At 36.7% G+C, this 16,332-nt stretch overlaps 1 protein-coding gene across 2 annotated transcripts in view; it reads left to right on the top strand.

The window, feature by feature from the left end:
- The window catches only part of TUBGCP5 (tubulin gamma complex associated protein 5), a 54,700-nt gene that overhangs the window by 18,575 nt on the left and 19,793 nt on the right, over positions 1–16,332 (top strand). For both annotated transcript variants that reach the window (XM_043894396.1, XM_043894395.1), the window contains exons 4-10: positions 2,426–2,522; positions 2,928–3,007; positions 3,400–3,535; positions 7,496–7,610; positions 14,550–14,639; positions 15,092–15,185; positions 15,664–15,910. In XM_043894396.1, coding sequence (XP_043750331.1) covers positions 2,426–2,522; positions 2,928–3,007; positions 3,400–3,535; positions 7,496–7,610; positions 14,550–14,639; positions 15,092–15,185; positions 15,664–15,910 — 859 coding nt within the window. The remainder of the gene's footprint in view (positions 1–2,425; positions 2,523–2,927; positions 3,008–3,399; positions 3,536–7,495; positions 7,611–14,549; positions 14,640–15,091; positions 15,186–15,663; positions 15,911–16,332) is intronic.

The following is a 16,332-nucleotide window of genomic DNA, read 5'->3' as shown; positions in this document are numbered from 1 at the left end:
GTCCCCGGCAGAGCACTGCCCTCTGGTCAGCAGAGCTGTTTGCTCTGTGAGTATCCCCCCATGGGCTACATGGACCCTTCCGTTGTGGGCTGGCTGTTGTAAGCACAGTAGTACATAGGGCTGATCCTTAGCACAGTTGGCTGCACGAGCTGGCCTCATCTAGGTCTGCCAGTTGCTGGGGGGCAGTGCTGGCGCCTGGCACAGCTGGCTTCAGGACCCAGGAAGGCCTGTGCTGGTCCACTCCTGGGTGAGTCTGGTCCTGAACACACTCCTCGTTGGGCCTTGGTCTCCACATGGCTGGCAGCCTGCCTGGGGGTCCTAGGATTGTTGCTGATTGGCTGTTGGGCAGGTAAACCCCTTGGGCTAATAGGCTGGAGAAATACTCCAAGGTGGTGCTTGCTTGCACTCATGTCCTTGCAGCTCTCCAAGATGGCTGCCACCAGCATCTGTGTCCTCAGGGTGCTCTCCAAGATCAGCAGGTGGGTTTGACCGAGGCTCCTTTCAAATTGCTGCTTATGCCCTGGGTCCTAGAGCATGTGAGATTTGTGTGTTCACCCTTTAAGAGTGAAGTCTATTTCCCATAGCCTTCTGGGTCACTTGAATATAAGCTTTACTGGCCTTCACAGCCAAAAGTTCTAGAGGCTCATCTTCCCAGTGCAGAGCTCCAAGGCTGCAGAGCCAGATGTGTGGCTCAGACCCCTCACTCCTTGGGGAGAACTCCCATCTGTTGGAGGATAATTTTAACTGGGTGCATGGATCTTGACTATACCATGTCCCCACCTCTTACCCATCTCACTGTGATTCCTCCTTTGTTTCTTTAGTTGTAGAAGATGTTTCTGCTAGCCTACAGGGGTATAGGGGTATTCTCACCAATCGTTGTTGTCAATTGCTAAACCATGTCTGACTCTTTTGCAACCCCACGGACTGTAGCCCATCAGGCTCTTCTGTCCATAGAATCTCCCAGGCAAGAACACTGGAGTGGGTTGCCATTTTCTTCTCCAGGGGATCATCCTGACCCAGGGATTGAACCTGCCTCTCCTGTGTTGGTAGGCAGATTCTCTACCACTGGGCCATCATTCTCACTATTAGTTGCTCTGTAAATAGTTGCAGTTTTGGTGTGACTATAGGAGATGAGCTTCCCAATGCACCATCTTAGACAGTCTCCTGTATCATCTAAATATTAACTTCCAGAATCCTAACTGTTAGCAGCAGTCTTTTTTCCTTAATTCCATCAGTATGTTGTTACTAATACATGAAACTATAGTTTCAGGTGTACAGAGCCCTTTCAGAATAAGCAATCTGATGGAAGTGATTACCACAAAATAATAGATTTATGTATTGGGAGTTATTTTCTTCAAGTATTTACATTTTAGACCACTTTTCTCTATGGAATTTAAGTTTCATTTTTGTTTTTCTCTTTTTGGTTAAAGGAAGTTAAGGCATTTCCAAGCAGAGAAATTATCTAAAAAAAGACAGCTCTTGCAATCCTACTGGCCATACATTGCCTTATACCTAGGAAAGTTTTCCAGGTGTATTCTGTGTCCCCAGCATCATTGGGTTGTAGGAATACAGAATAAGCAATACATGATCATCACTACCCAAGTAGTTATTGAATAGCTACTTAGTTATGATAAATCCTATGAAGATGTACATGAAGTACCACACATTATATAATAGGGAGAGGTCACCTGAAACTTCCCTTCCATTCCTTGAATTTAATTCATCTCCTCTCTCCTTTCCATGCATAGTTTAGAGTACATAGTTTCCATGCATAGTTTGCTTATTTGGAGTGTTTTTAACTTTGACACCTTTTTAAATGTGATTTTTATAAATGCAATTTAAGTTTTGAAAAAGCATAGAAGTTGAAGAATAGTAAGAATGTCTGTGTACTTTTCAGGTTCACCGGTTGGTATCCTTTGATCCAGAACATTCCTCACCATTTTTTTTCTGACCTTGACATTATTGAAGAGAGCAGGCTAATTATTTGGTAGCTTGTCCTTCAGTTTAGGTTTTTCTGACAGTTCCTCATTATGATTCAGGTAGTGCATTATTGCACGGGTTCCTCTATCTGTATATGTTTGAACTATAAAAGCAAGTTTAGAGATTGAAATTTATTTAGGTATGATTGTTTTCTTGAAGCACACACAAAAAATTGAGGACATAATTATTGTGAGGTAATCTGTTTGTTTTTTTTTTTTGAGGGAGGGGCCTGCACCAAATTGGCATACAAGATCTTAGTTCCTCACCCAGGGATCAAACCCGTTCCTCACCCAGGGATCAAACCCATTCCCCTGGCAGTGGAAGTTCCAAGTCTTAACTACTGGATGTCCAGGGAAGTCCCAGGGTGAAGTTTTGTTTACTCAAACTAGTTTAGAAAGCTCTTACCAACCTCAGTGATTCATATTTTTTATTTCTTGTTTTAAAGACAGATGTACATTATTCCATACTATCACTTCTTCTGTCTCTGTCTGATTCTCCTTCGAACAGCAATTATGTGGAAACACCAAGAGATAAAGAAATGGGTATGTTACCAAATAAGAGAGAAATTGGTTTTATGATATAATTACTAGACATTGAGAGTTTATAAAAAGTTGTAAATAAATGTATGAAATAAATATTTCTATTGTCTTGAAATGCAATTGTAATTGTAAATTTTCATATAAAATATAAATTATGACTTTTAAGTTAAACTGCTTTCAATTATGTAAAGAGAAAAATCGGAACTGAAGATAGAATGTCAATTTATTGAGTGTTTCACTATTTTTGAGCTTTCATTTCTCAAGTGTGTTTTATTTTGAGTTTTGCTAAACTTTTTACTATAATTTGGGGTTTCTTTCCCATATATTTCTTTTTTTTTTCCCCATATATTTCTGATATTTCCCATATATTCCCGATAAAACTGATGAGATTCTTCTGTTATATTTTAGAAAAGAAGGATGATTTTGACTGGGGAAAATACTTGATGGAAGGTGAAGAAATTGACCTTGGCCCAGATGTACACACACCGGTGAGTGGCAGTCATTTTGCTATGTAAATACATCCCAGGTTTTTTAGGCTATTTTTATGGGTCCTTCTGCCCTGTAGTAACTTACCTAAAATAGGAATACTCTTCACTAAATTAAAGTGGTTTATTATGGAATTTTTATTAAGATTTTGCACCAAAATACTGGTACTAGAAAGTTGATCAGAATGAATATATATATCCCTTAAGGAGCTATAAATCTAGGGATTTTTGCCACCAGAAATAATTTCATCCTGTAATAGTAACTTTCAACATGTATAAAGTTTCATTTGATATAGTTTTTGCTTTTCTTCTGAAATTTTCATAATCTTTTAATCTAAATAGGTCCCATTTGTTAGATGCTCTAAGGTTAAGGTATATTTCCTTCTTTTAATCAGAATTGGTCTGAAGAAAGTGAAGATGAAAATGATCAACAGTCCTTAAGCAGAGAGGACTCTGGGATTCAGGTGGACAGGACACCGTTAGAAGAACAAGATCAAAACAGAAAACTGGGGCCTCGAGTCATCTGGAAAGGTACTGTGTGTTCTCGAATGCTGGCATCTCTCTAATAGAATTCTCTTAAGAGGAAAGGCAAGCTTTGAGAATCAGCCCCATGTGATTTATAACATTGGTAAGCTCTGCCTTCCTAATAAAACAAACCTTTTTAAACCATCGCAGATCTTCTGTAATGCATTATAAGTATTATAACTCTATAGAATTAATGTTGAAAAGGCATTTACAGTGCAATTTTGGTCTTTTTTAATAGGTCTGAGAACTTTGTTAGTCTTAAATGGTTTGTTTATATTTATACTGAAGAAAGATTGGCTTTGCTAAAGTTGTTATTCAGTTGCTCAGTTATGTCCAACTCTTTGTGACTCCATGGACTGCAGCATACCAGGCTTCCCTGTCCTTCACTGTCTCCCGAAGTTTGCTCAAACTCATTATCCATTGAGTCAGTGATGCCATCCAACCATCTCATTCTCTATCATCCCCTTCTCCTGCCTACAATCTTTCCCAACATCGGGATCTTTTCCAATGAGTTGGCTCTTTGCATCAGGTGGCCAGAATATTGGAGCTTCAGCTTCAGCATCAATCCTTCTGATGAATTTTCAGGATTGATTTCCTTTGTGATTGACTGGTCTGATCACCTTGCAGTCCAAGGGACTCTCAAGAGTCTTCTCTAGGACTACAGTTTGAAAGCATCAGTTCTTCAGCTCTCAGCCTTCTTTATGGTCCAACTCTCACATCCATACATGACTATTGGAAAAACCATAGCTTTTAACTAGACAGATTGATGTCTCTGCTTTTTAATACGCTGTCTAGGTTGGTCATAGCTTTTCCTCCAAGGAGCAAGCATCTTTTAATTTCGTGGCTGCAGTCACCCTCCAGCAGTGGTTTTGGAACCCAAGAAAATAAAGTCTGTCACTGTTTCCATTGTTTCCCCACCTATTTGCCATGAAGTGATGGGGACAGACGCCATGATACCTAGTTTTTTGAACGTTGAGTTTTAAGCCAGCTTTTTCACTCTCTTTTCACCTTCATCAAAAGGTTCTAAAGTTAGTGATCAAATAAAAGAAAAATATCTTACACAATTTAATTTTACATTTTAATGCTTTTTCTGTTTTTAGTGAAAAAGTATGATTTGGTAGAATCTAGAAAGAGCGAGAAACAACCTTAGAGATTAGAACATCTAACCCTACTTCTCATTCTATAGATAAAAAACAAAGATGTGGTTACAAAGGTTTTATCATGTGCACAGCTGTGAAGCTGACTCCAGAAGCTGGGCTCTCTGACCTGGCCCTGGTCATTGTGCCTGAACCTTGCCAAATGCACATGAAGTAGTTAAAACTGACTTAGCGTGCTAACAATTTTCTGGTTTCTTTTCTCTTCCCTTTCTTTTCATTATTGAGTTGGACCTTTAGGGCAGAATGTGGATTAATCAGCTCAATGTCATGAACAGCAGCCTGTGCAGGGCCTTTTGGTTTAGCTTATTTCTGCTCATCTGCTCTTTCTGATTCTCACTCCACTTTCTCTGCCAGCCCAGTGACAGGCTCTTCTAATGTATTTGATATCTGTTCTCAAGCACATTGAGGTTTTGTAAAGTACATTGTGTCAATTGGCTGTATTTTATTTTAAAATTACATGCTGATAATATGCTGTGTGTAACCTCTGTTCTTTGGGCTATTTCCATTTAACTGTTTTTTTTTTTTTTTTTTCATTTTTTTTTTTTTTCATTTAACTGTTTTAATCTGTCCATGTTGCTCTAATGGCTACATAGGATACTGCAGTTTGCAACACCACGCTTGTGTTACTGCTTCTCTTGTTGATAGGCCTGAGCTGCCTTCTCCCCATCTCCCTGGTGCCATGACCATTTTGTGGACATGGCCCACAGTCTCATCCCTACTGATGAGAGCACCCACTTTGATTTGGTTTGCTATTTTCATCTGTGTTTGTCTGACTACTCAGGATAAGTTCTTTGGATCCCTTGGCTCCCTCAGGCTTGCCCCTTATATGATGTGTCCACTGATGTCCTTTCCTGGCTTTTCTTTGGAGTTTCAGGTCCTTCCTGCCCATCCCCACCAGTCGGAGTTCTTGGTATATGTAGATAGTAATTCCAAGGTTTTATACATCCCTTGGTCACCTGTTAATATTTTCATGGTATCCTTCAAACAGAATCTGATTTTTAAAAGTATTTTATTGTACTTAAATCTGTAAATTTTTCATGATATGAATTTGGACCTTGGTATTTTTCTTTATGAAAACATTCCCCTGTATTTTCCTTCTCTTTGCTCTTTTATAGCTTTTGTGTAGCTCTTCAGTGACCACCAGATCTTCTCTTATATATGAAGTGAAGAACAGCTTATTTTTCTCCAATGTCAGGAGCAAATTTCCCAGCAGTGTCTAGTGAACAGTCAATTCTTTCCACATTGCTTTGTGGTTCTAAAATTATTGTATATTGATACACTTATTTCTGAATATTCAGTTCTCTGTCCTGAGTGTGAGTTGTGGAAGCACAGACTGTTTATATGTCTATGTAATGTGTTTCAACCCACAGAAGGCAAGTTTTCCCTTCACCTCCTTTACTCTTTTTCAAAATTGGCATAGCTATTTGTAGGTTTTTACTCTTCTGTAGACATTTTGGGAGCAGTTTGGTAAGTTCCTTTTTAGAAATCCAGCTGGAAAAAAAAAATCTACCTGGAATTTTTATTGGGATTGCATTGAATTTATAGATTTAGCTTGGGGAGATTTGACATCTTCTCTGTGGAAATATGTATATTTACTCTAATTCTTTTATGTCTTACTATATTTTAGTAATTTTCTTTGTTAAGATCTTGAGTGTTTGTTGACTTCTATGTGTGTTAATAGTTGTTATGGTTAATAGTGTCATTTTTTGTTTTATTTATTGCTGATGTAGGGGAACACTTGGTTTTTGTAAATTGGTTTTTTTCCCAGCATTCTTACTGAACTCTTGTATTAATTATATGTTGTTAATTCCCAAAATATTGGGTTTTTTGAATACATGATCAGTCTTCTTTGCAAATATCGACAGTTTTATCCACTACCAGTTCTTATATCTTATTAATGAAATGTTAACCATGTCTCTTTTCTGGCCAACCCTCTAGTCTGCAGAGGAAGCAGTAGCAATGGGTGTGGATTTCCTGGAGTGGTTTTTATCCCAAGAAGGTTGCCCATGAAATTCCTTAGTTAAGTGTGATGGTTTTGGTGTAGGTTCTGGATATGTGGCCTTTGCAAAATTAAGACTTCTATTCCTGTTTTTCTGGGAATCTTTAATCATAAATAAATATTAAACTTTATCAAATGCTATTCTTTATCTGTGAGGTAATTCTATAATTCATCTATTTTGCTCTACCACTTTACTGATAGATTTTTTTGATAGTGAATCGTAATTGTATTCCTGAGCTAAACTTCTTTTGACTACATCGTGGGATTGGGTTATTAGCTTTTTTTAACTGGAAATTTTTAATCTTTATTCTTTGATGAATTACTTTTTCATATTATGTCTTCATTTGGTTTTAGAAGCAAGGTTATATTAGCCTCATAATGTTAGGTAGCTTTCCCTTTTTCTGTTTTCTGCACCAATCTGTATAAGTTGGCTAATCCTTCAAAGCTTAGTACTAGTCCTAAGGCTTTGGGGGTGCTTGGAAACATGTTTAGTTACCATTTCAATGTCTTTCATGGTTATTAAACTATTCAAATATACTGTCTGTGTTTTTTTATTCATGGGATCATTTTAAGATTGAGTAACTTTTTTAGTTTGTAGCAATGACATTAATTAAATTTTGTATATATGTCTCTTTATAGTTTTAACTGATTTTATATGTATATATATATATAGATGTTGTCAGCTGTTATTTTAAAGAGCTTTTTTCAATTGAATATTTGAATGGAATCCTAAGTCTAGGTATCATAGCAAAGTTGATCAAGTATTCTTAACTCTTATAACTTAAATGTAACTAAATTTCTTTCCACTAGATGAGCCAGATGCCCGAAGCTGGTTGGAACAGCATGTAGTTCATCAGTACTGGACAGTCAGGTCCTCAAGATTTCCTCATAGTTTACATTTGCATTCCAATCTAGCTACTGTCTGGTAAGAAGCTAGTTTTCATTTCATGTGTTGATAGAAGAAACTTTGATGTTTTAATATTTGGTTTTGAGTTGTGATTTAAGTCAAGTAGTTCCTTAAGCTTTTTAAAAATTGAAGTATACTTAATTTACAGTGTTGTATTAGTTTCAGGTATACAGTTATGCATACATACATTACATGTGTATGTGTATATATTTTTTTCAGAGTCTTTTCCACTGAGTTATTACAAGATGTTGAATATAGTTCGTTGTCCTATGCAGTAGGTCCTTGTTTACCTGTTTTATATATAGCAGTATATATGTTAACCCCAAATTCCTGATTTATCTCCACCTGCACCCCTGTTATCCCCTTTGGTTACTATAAGTTTGTTTTCTATGCTTATGAGTACATTTCTCTTTTGTAAATAAATTCATTTGCATCTTTTTTTTTTAGATTCCACATATAAGTGATATCATATGATATTTGCATTTGGCCTTCTTGCTTCCTTCGCTTAGTATGATGGCCTCTGGGTCTGTCTACGCTGCTGCAGATGGTGTCTTTATGGTTGAATAATATTCCAGTTAGTGTGTATGTGTACCATTTCTCTATCCATTCATTTGTCAATGGACCTGTAGGTTGATTCCATGTCTTGGACTATTCCATGTCTTGTACTACTGTAAATAGTACTGCTATGAACATTTGAGTACATGTATCTTTTCAAATTAGAGTTTTCTATGGATATATGCCCAGGAGTGGAATACAGGATTATATGGTAACTCTGTTGTTAATTTATAGGGAACCTCTATACAGTTCTCTTTAGTGGCTGCAGCAGTTTGTATTCCCACCACCGGTGGAAGAGGGTTCCTTTTTCTCGGCACCCTTTCCAACATTTATTATTTGTAGACTTTTTAATGATCGCCATTCTAAGTGGTATGATCTGATGCCTCATTGTAGTTTTGTTTTGCATTTCTCTAATAATTAGCAGTATTGGGCATCTTTTCATATGTCTGTTGCCCATCTGTGTATCTTCTTTGGAGAAATGTCTGTTTAGGTTTTCTGCCCATTTTTTGATGGTTTGTTTGTTTTTTAATACTAAGGTATAGGAGCTGATTATAGACTTTGGAAATCAATCCCTAATCAGTTGCTTTATTTGCAAATGTTTCTTCCCAGTTGCTCAGTTACCTTTCTGTTTTGTTTATGGTTTCCTTTGCTGTGCAAAAGGTTTTAAATTTAATTATGTATCATTTATTGGTGTTTGTTTTTATTTTCATTACTCTAGGAGACAGATACAACAAAATATTACTGAGATTTTTGTCTGAGAATATTTCAGTATGTTGTCTTCTATGAGTTTATGATGTCATATCTTATACTTAGGTCTTTAATCCATTTTAAGTTTATTTGTGTATATGGTGTTAGAGAATGTTCTGATTTCATTCTTTTACATCAGCTATCCAGTTTTCCAAGCACCACTTATTGAAGAGACTGTTTTTCTGCATTGTTTATTCTTATCTCCTTTGTTGTAGATTAATTGACCATAAGTGTGTGGTTTCATTGACCTGTATGTACATTTTTATGTTAGTACCATGCTGTTTTGATTACTGTACCTTTGTGGTATAGTCTGAAGTCCTCCAGCTCCATTTTTCTTTCTCAAGATTGTTTTGGCTATTTTGGGTCTTTTGTGTTTCCATACAAATTTTAAGACTTTTGTTCTGTGAAAAATGCCATAGGTGATTTGATAGGGATTGCATAGAACCTGTAGATTGCCTTGGGTACTGTGGTCATTTTAACAATATTGATTCTTCCAATTCAAGAACACTGTATATCTTTCCAGCTGTTTGAGTTGTTTTAAATTTCTTTCATCAACATCTTTACAGTTTCAGAGTACAGGTCTTTTGCCTCCTTAACTGGGTTTATTCCTAAATATTTTAGTCTTTTGATGCAGCGGTAAATGGGATTGTTGCCTTGCTTTCTCTTTCTGACATTTTGTTGCTAGTGTATAGAAATGGAACATATTTCTCTATATTAATTTTGTATTCAGCAACTTTACTGAATTTATTGATAAGCTCTAGTAGTTTTCTGGTGGCATCTTTTAGATTTTCTATGTATTGTATCATGTCATCTGCAAACAGTGACAGTTTTACTTCTTTTCCAATTTTGATTCCTTTTATTTTTTTCTTCTCTGAATGCCATAGCTAGGACTTCCAAAACTATGTTGAATAAAAGTGGCAAGAGTGAACATCCTTGTCTTTTTCCTGATCCTAGAGGAATGCTTTTAATTTTTCACCTTTGAGTATAATGTTAACTGTGGGTGTGTTCATAATATGACTTTTATTATATTAAGGTGTGCTCCTTTTATGCCCACTTTCTGAAGAGTTTTTTATCATATTTTGATGTTGAATTTTATCAAAGATTTTTTCTTCAGCAATTGAGATGATCATATGGTCTTTATTTTGTTTGTTAATGTGGTGTATCACATTGACTGATCTGCAGATACTGAGAAATCTCTTGTATCCCTGGAATAAATACTACTTAATCATGATATTTGATCCTCTAAATGCATCGTTCAAGTCAGTTTGCTAATATTTTGTTGAGGACTTTTGTATTAATAATCTGCATTCATCACTTGATGGCCTGTAATTTTCTTTTTTTGTGGGATATCTTTGTCATGTCAGGGTGATGGTGGCTTCATAGAGTGAGGTCAAAAGTGTTGCTTCCTCTGCAATTTTGTTGGCATAGTTCCAGAAGGATAGATGTTAACTCTTCTCTAAATGTTTGGTAGAATGCACCTGTGAAGCCATCTGGTCCTGGTCTTTTGTTTGTTGGGACTTTTTCTGAGTACTGATCCAACTTAATTACTGGATGTTTGTTTGTTCATGCTTTCTATTTCTTTGTGATTCAGTCTTGGGAGATTGTACATTCCCGGGAACTTGTCCATTCCTGCTGGGTTGTTCATTTGGTTGGCATGTAGTTGCTCATAGTATTGTCTCGTTACCCTTCATATGTCTGTGGTGTCAGTTTTAACTTCTCCCTTTTCATTTCTGACTTTATTGATTATGGCCTTCTCTCTGTTTTGTTTTGGTTGTGTGTGTGTGTGTGTGTGTGTGTGTGTGTGTGTGTGTGTGTGTGTGTGTTTCCCCCACTGAGTCTGATTAAATAGAGGTTTGTCAAACTTGTTTTCTTTTCAAGGAACCAGCTCTTAGTTTCATTGGTCTTCTTTATTTCTTTGTCTCTATTTCATTTATTTAAAGTCTCCCATCGTTATTGTGTTACTGTCAATATCTTCTTTTAGATCTGTTAACATTTACTTTATGGTTTCTTTCCTTCTACTAATTTTGTGTTTTATTTGCTCGTCTTTTTCTAGTTCCTTTAGGTGCAAGGTTAGATTGTTGGAGATTTTTCTTTCTTCCTGAGTTAGGTTTGCATCACTGTAAACATTTGTCTTCGAACTGAAATGTCCAGTAAATAGACTTTGGATTAATATGTTTGTGTTTTCATTTGTCTCCAGGTATTTTTTTATTTCCTCATTGATTTCATCAGCGACCCATGACCCACTTTTTTTTTTTTGCCGCTTTTTTTTTTCTCATTGTTGATTGCTAGTCTCGTAGCATTGTGGTTGAAAAAGATGCTTGATATGATTTCTGTTTAATTTACCGAGTCTTGCTTTGTGGCCCAGCATGTGATCTGTCCTGGAGAATGTTCCATGTGCAGTTGAAAAGAATGTGTATTCTACTGCTTTCAAATGGAATGTTCTATAAATATCAGTAAGGTGATCTACTGTAATGTGTAACTTAAGGCGTATGTTTCCCTGTTTATTTTCTGTCATGATGCTCTGTCCATTAATATAAGTGGGTATTAATATCTCCCATTATTATTGGGTTACTATCAATTCTCCTTTTAGATTTGTTAACATTTTAGTTGTACATTCAGGTACTTTTATGTTGGCTGCATATATGTTTACGCAGCCATTATATCTTATTGGATAGATCTTTTGGTCGTTGTGTAATGTCCTTTGTCTCTTGTAACTCTTTATTTTAAAGTCTGTTTTGTTTCACATAAGTGATGCTACATCAGCTTTCTGTTGATTTCCATTTTCATGGAATACATTTTTGCATCCCATCACTTTTAGTGTGTGTCTCTATATCTGAAGTGAGTCTCTTGTAGGCAGAATGTATATAGGTCCTGTTTTTGGACCTGTTCATCCAGACTGTGTTTTTTGGCTGGAGCATTTAGTCTGCTTACATTTAAGGTAATTATCAATATGTATGTTTCCATTGCCAGTTTATTAACTGTTTTGGATTTGTTTCTGTAGGTCTTCCCCTCCCCTTTCTTTTGTTCTCTTATGATTTGATGACTATCTTTAATGTTATGTGTGGATATCTTTTTCCTTGTTTTGTGTATGCCTATTATAGATTTTTGTTTTGCAGTTACTATGAGGTTTTTGTATAGCAGTCTGTATACATACATGCTTGTTTTAAATTGCTGATCTGTTCATTTCAAATGCATTTTAGATACCGTGCATTTGTATTCTCTTCCCTTCTGCCTTGCAGATTTTCTGCTGAAAAATAAGCTGATAGCATTATAGGAGTTCCCTGTATGTTATTGTTGCTTTTCCGTTGTTCCTTTTCTTACTCTGTAAGTTTTTGTCGCTTTGATTACAGTATGTCTTGGTGTGTTCCTCTGTGAGTTAATCCCGTATGAAACTCTGTGCTTCTTGGACTTGGGTGACTATTTCCTTTCCCAAGTAGGAAAGTTTTCAGCTATTACCTCTTCAAATTTTTTTTTTCAAGCCCTTTACTCTCATCTCATTTCGGGGCCTCTATCCTGTAAATATTAGCACACTTGGTGTTGGCCCAAAGGTCTCTTAAAAACTGATCTCCTATCATTTTATTCTTTTTTCTGTCCAGCAGCAGTGATTTCCACTACTCTGTCTTCCAGCTCACTTATCTGTTTTTCTGCCTCATTTGGTCTACTGTTCATTCCTTCTAGTGTAATTTTCAGTTACTGTATTTCTCAATTCTGTTTGGTTGTTCCTTATATTGTCTCACTTTTTTCCTAAAAACTTCTAATTTCTTTCTCTGTACGTCCATTCTCCTTTCACATCCTTTGATCATCTTTACAATCATTACTTTTAACTCTTTCTTGGATGAATTCTCTATCTCTATGTCACTTACTGTTATGGGATTTTATCTTATTCCTTCATCTGAAACATAGTCCCTCTATCACCTCATTTTGTTTAAATTGCTATTTATATTTTTATGAACATGGTAGGTTAGTTACATTTTTTAACCTTGTAGAAGTGGCCCTCTATAAGAAATGTCCTGTGTGCCCCAACGGTGCACTCCCCTCTTAGCATACAAGGGCCGGGGCTAGCTGGTCCCAGGGTATTGTCTGGCTTGCATTTGTGGACTCAGTCTACAGGCTGCAGGACTGTGATTTTCTTGCTTGTGATGTCTGTCCCCTGGTGGGTAAGGCTGGCCTAGAGGCTTGTGCAGGCTTCCTGCAGGAGGGGCTGGTGCCTGCCCCCTGGTGGGTAGAACTGGGTCTTGTCCCTCTTGTTGGCAGGGTCATATCTTAGGGCAGGTATAGAAGTGGTATGGGCTCAGGAAGTAGAAGTCTTTGGGTGGCCTGCCTCCTGGTGGGTGAGACTGTACCCCTGCCCAGTTTGTGACTTTGCTTGAGGTGTCCCTGCACTCCCTGGAGTCTGTAGACTGTTGGCTAGGGCCAGGTCCTTGTGCCAAAATGTCAGCTTCCACGAGAGCTTATGCAGGTGAACATTCCCTGATATATCCACCACCAGTGTCTGTCCCCAGTGTGAGCCACCAACCATCTCCCACCTCCCCAGGAGACCCTCCAAGACCAGCAAGTAGGTCTGGCCCAGGTTCCTATCATATTGCTGCTTTTGTCCTCAGTCTTGGTCTGCTTGAGATTTTGTGTGTGTCTTGAAGAATAAGTCTCTATTTCCCTCAAGGCTACGGATATCCTGCAGTCATGCCCCACTAGCCTTTGAAGCTAAACGTCCTCCTCTTTCTGGTGCCAGGCATCCGGCAGAGGCTCACGTGTGGGAGGGCCTCTGTAATAATTCTCCAGTTTGTGGGTCACCTACCTGGGGGTTACATGGATTTGATCATATTGCAAATCTACCTCTCCTACCTGTTTTGTGGTTCCTTCTTTAATATTTTCTGGTAGGTTCCAATGTTTTTCATCAGGTTTTCTTTCTGCAATAAGGTGTCATTTTGGTGTGCTTAGGAGAGGATATTATTAGCTTAAGTTCCTACTCTGCCGTCTTGGTGACTCTCCTCAGTCACTTATTCTTTATAACACTTGCCACTCACTTTATAACTCACTTTATAACACTTGCCACTCACCCTGCGGTCATTTCCTCTACTGTCTAGGTCTATTTGCCTAATGAGCAGCAAGCCAAATTCTGAAACACCAAGGTTGCAGCAGAGAAGGGTTTAGTCCCAAGGCAGCCAATTTAGAGGGGAAAACAGATCTCAAATTTTCTTGAAATTTTTGTCAATTTCAATTAAATTGATAAATTTAGCTTTTAATTAATTATTTAATTTAATTTCATAATGAAGTTATTATTTAATTATAGTCTGTCTTTGATTTGTTTATTTTCAAAGTGGATGGATTGATATACATTAGGCCATTTATTTGATTTCTGTTTTCATGCACTTACTATAAAAATAGTTAACAATTTTTCCCAAAACAACAATACATAATTTAAAATATTTGCTTAAGTCAGCAATAAACAACAGAAATACTCTGAAAGTGCTTCTCTGAGAGTATTTCAGTTGACTTGTGAAAATCAATATGGGAGGAAATTTAAAGCATGTGTTATATTTATTAGCTTATTGAGTACTTATTAAATTGCTAGTAAATTACTTATATTCTTTGAGACTTCTAACTTCACTTCATGAGACATCTTTTCATTGGCATTTGATGTTTGTTATCTAATAGGGACCAACATTTGTACAGCAGTGACCCGTTATATGTTCCAGATGACAGAGTTTTTGTTACTGAAACACAGGTTATTCGGGAAACCCTATGGTAAGATCCGTTAACCTAATTCATAATCTAAAGACTTTATTAATGAGAAGTAGAATTTTGGTTTTTTAAAGAAAGGTGTTTGAGGGTATTTCACATGCATATTAAAAATAGGCCTTTGGATTTGAACCCAAAACAGGTCCTTAGGCCTAATCAAGTGCTGTTACCTGCTGAGATTCCCAGGTTCTGGTTCCCAAAAGTGGGAAGATGTGTTTTGACCATCACCTATGTGGGGAAATGCTTTAACAACACTGTTTTGGACTTTTTTAAAGATGAAATTAGAATATGTTGAGTCTTAAAATAATCAGATAAAAAGATTGATGTCTTTTATTTTCTAATTATCTTACCTCTTTGCCCTCCCTCCCCTTTCTCTTCAGAATCTTTATTTAAATTCCCTAGACATTACTGTAGTGAATATTTTTTAGACTTATATTCATCTTTTTATTTCATTTCAGGTTACTTTCAGGGGTAAAAAAGCTCTTTATATTTCAGTTGATTGATGGAAAAGTAACTGTAAGGAACAATATTATAGTAACTCATTTGACACATGTAAGTTATTTGTGCTTGTTGTAATTAAGATTTATATAAACCATAGTAATGTAATTTTATAACATTTTGCAATATTGAAATTAACTACTAAATATACTTAAGTTTCAGAAGGCAAAATTAAGTTTGTGTCTTTAGAGTGCTTGGAGAATTCTTTAATATTGTCTGTGGTGTTCATGTTTAGTTTTGTGTTTTCTGTCATTTCGTGTTGGGAAAGCTGTCTGCTGTAATTTTTTGCCTGTAGTACGTATACCTTTTGTTTGTGTGTTTTGAAACAGTGTAAGCCACAGTTGTATATCATATAAAATTTAATCCTGTGCTGTTTCCTCTGAATGTAAAGCTAGATATTCACTGTGTCACTGTGTCTGTTGATGCACACACTGTCTCAGGCAGTCAGAAGGGGACACCTTGTGGGGAGGGGAGCTCTCACTGGAACCCCCGCGGAGTCGGACTGTAAGTCTGTGGTTTGCTTCTGTTGTAGAGCTGTTTACAGTCAGTACTGGAGCAGATCGCGGCATATGGCCAGGTTGTGTTTCGACTCCAGGAATTCATTGATGAAGTCATGGGGCACAGTTCTGAAAGCATGTTACCTGGAAATGGTTCTGTTCCTAAGAAGTCAACAGAAGCGCCTTTTAGAACATACCAGGCTTTCATGTGGGCCTTATACAAATACTTCATTAATTTCAAAGAGGAACTTGCAGAAATTGAGAAGTGCATCATCAATAACGGTATTTAAATATTCTTCCTTTAATAATTGATATAAGATTTGAAATTTGCATGGCAAATAAGTAATTGTCCTGAATACACTTTTTTTTAAATTATTTTAAATTTGTATTTTTAAGCTGTTCATATCTCTAAAAATCCAAACAGTATAGAAAGATTTACAGCAAAAATTTTTCCTCCTGCACTGGTTCTCCAATCCAGAGGCAACCAACTGATCCATTTCTTGAGCATCCTTCCAGGTATAATTTAGACATATGAAAGCAATACATATTCATATCCACAGTCTTGTCACTACTGTCTTCAGATTGTTTTCTAATTTAAATTTTGAGAATTAAATCATACAAGTATTTAATTAAAGAGCCTCCTCATTCTGTTTTTTTTTTTTTTTTTCACCAACTGAGCATTTTGTTGTGTGGATGTATCATAG

This window comes from Cervus elaphus, chromosome 33 (genome assembly GCF_910594005.1).
Source record: "Cervus elaphus chromosome 33, mCerEla1.1, whole genome shotgun sequence".
NCBI classification, from domain to species: domain Eukaryota; kingdom Metazoa; phylum Chordata; class Mammalia; order Artiodactyla; family Cervidae; genus Cervus; species Cervus elaphus.
Note: the sequence above shows the minus strand (reverse complement) of the source record. Positions and strands in the feature narration are given on the sequence as shown.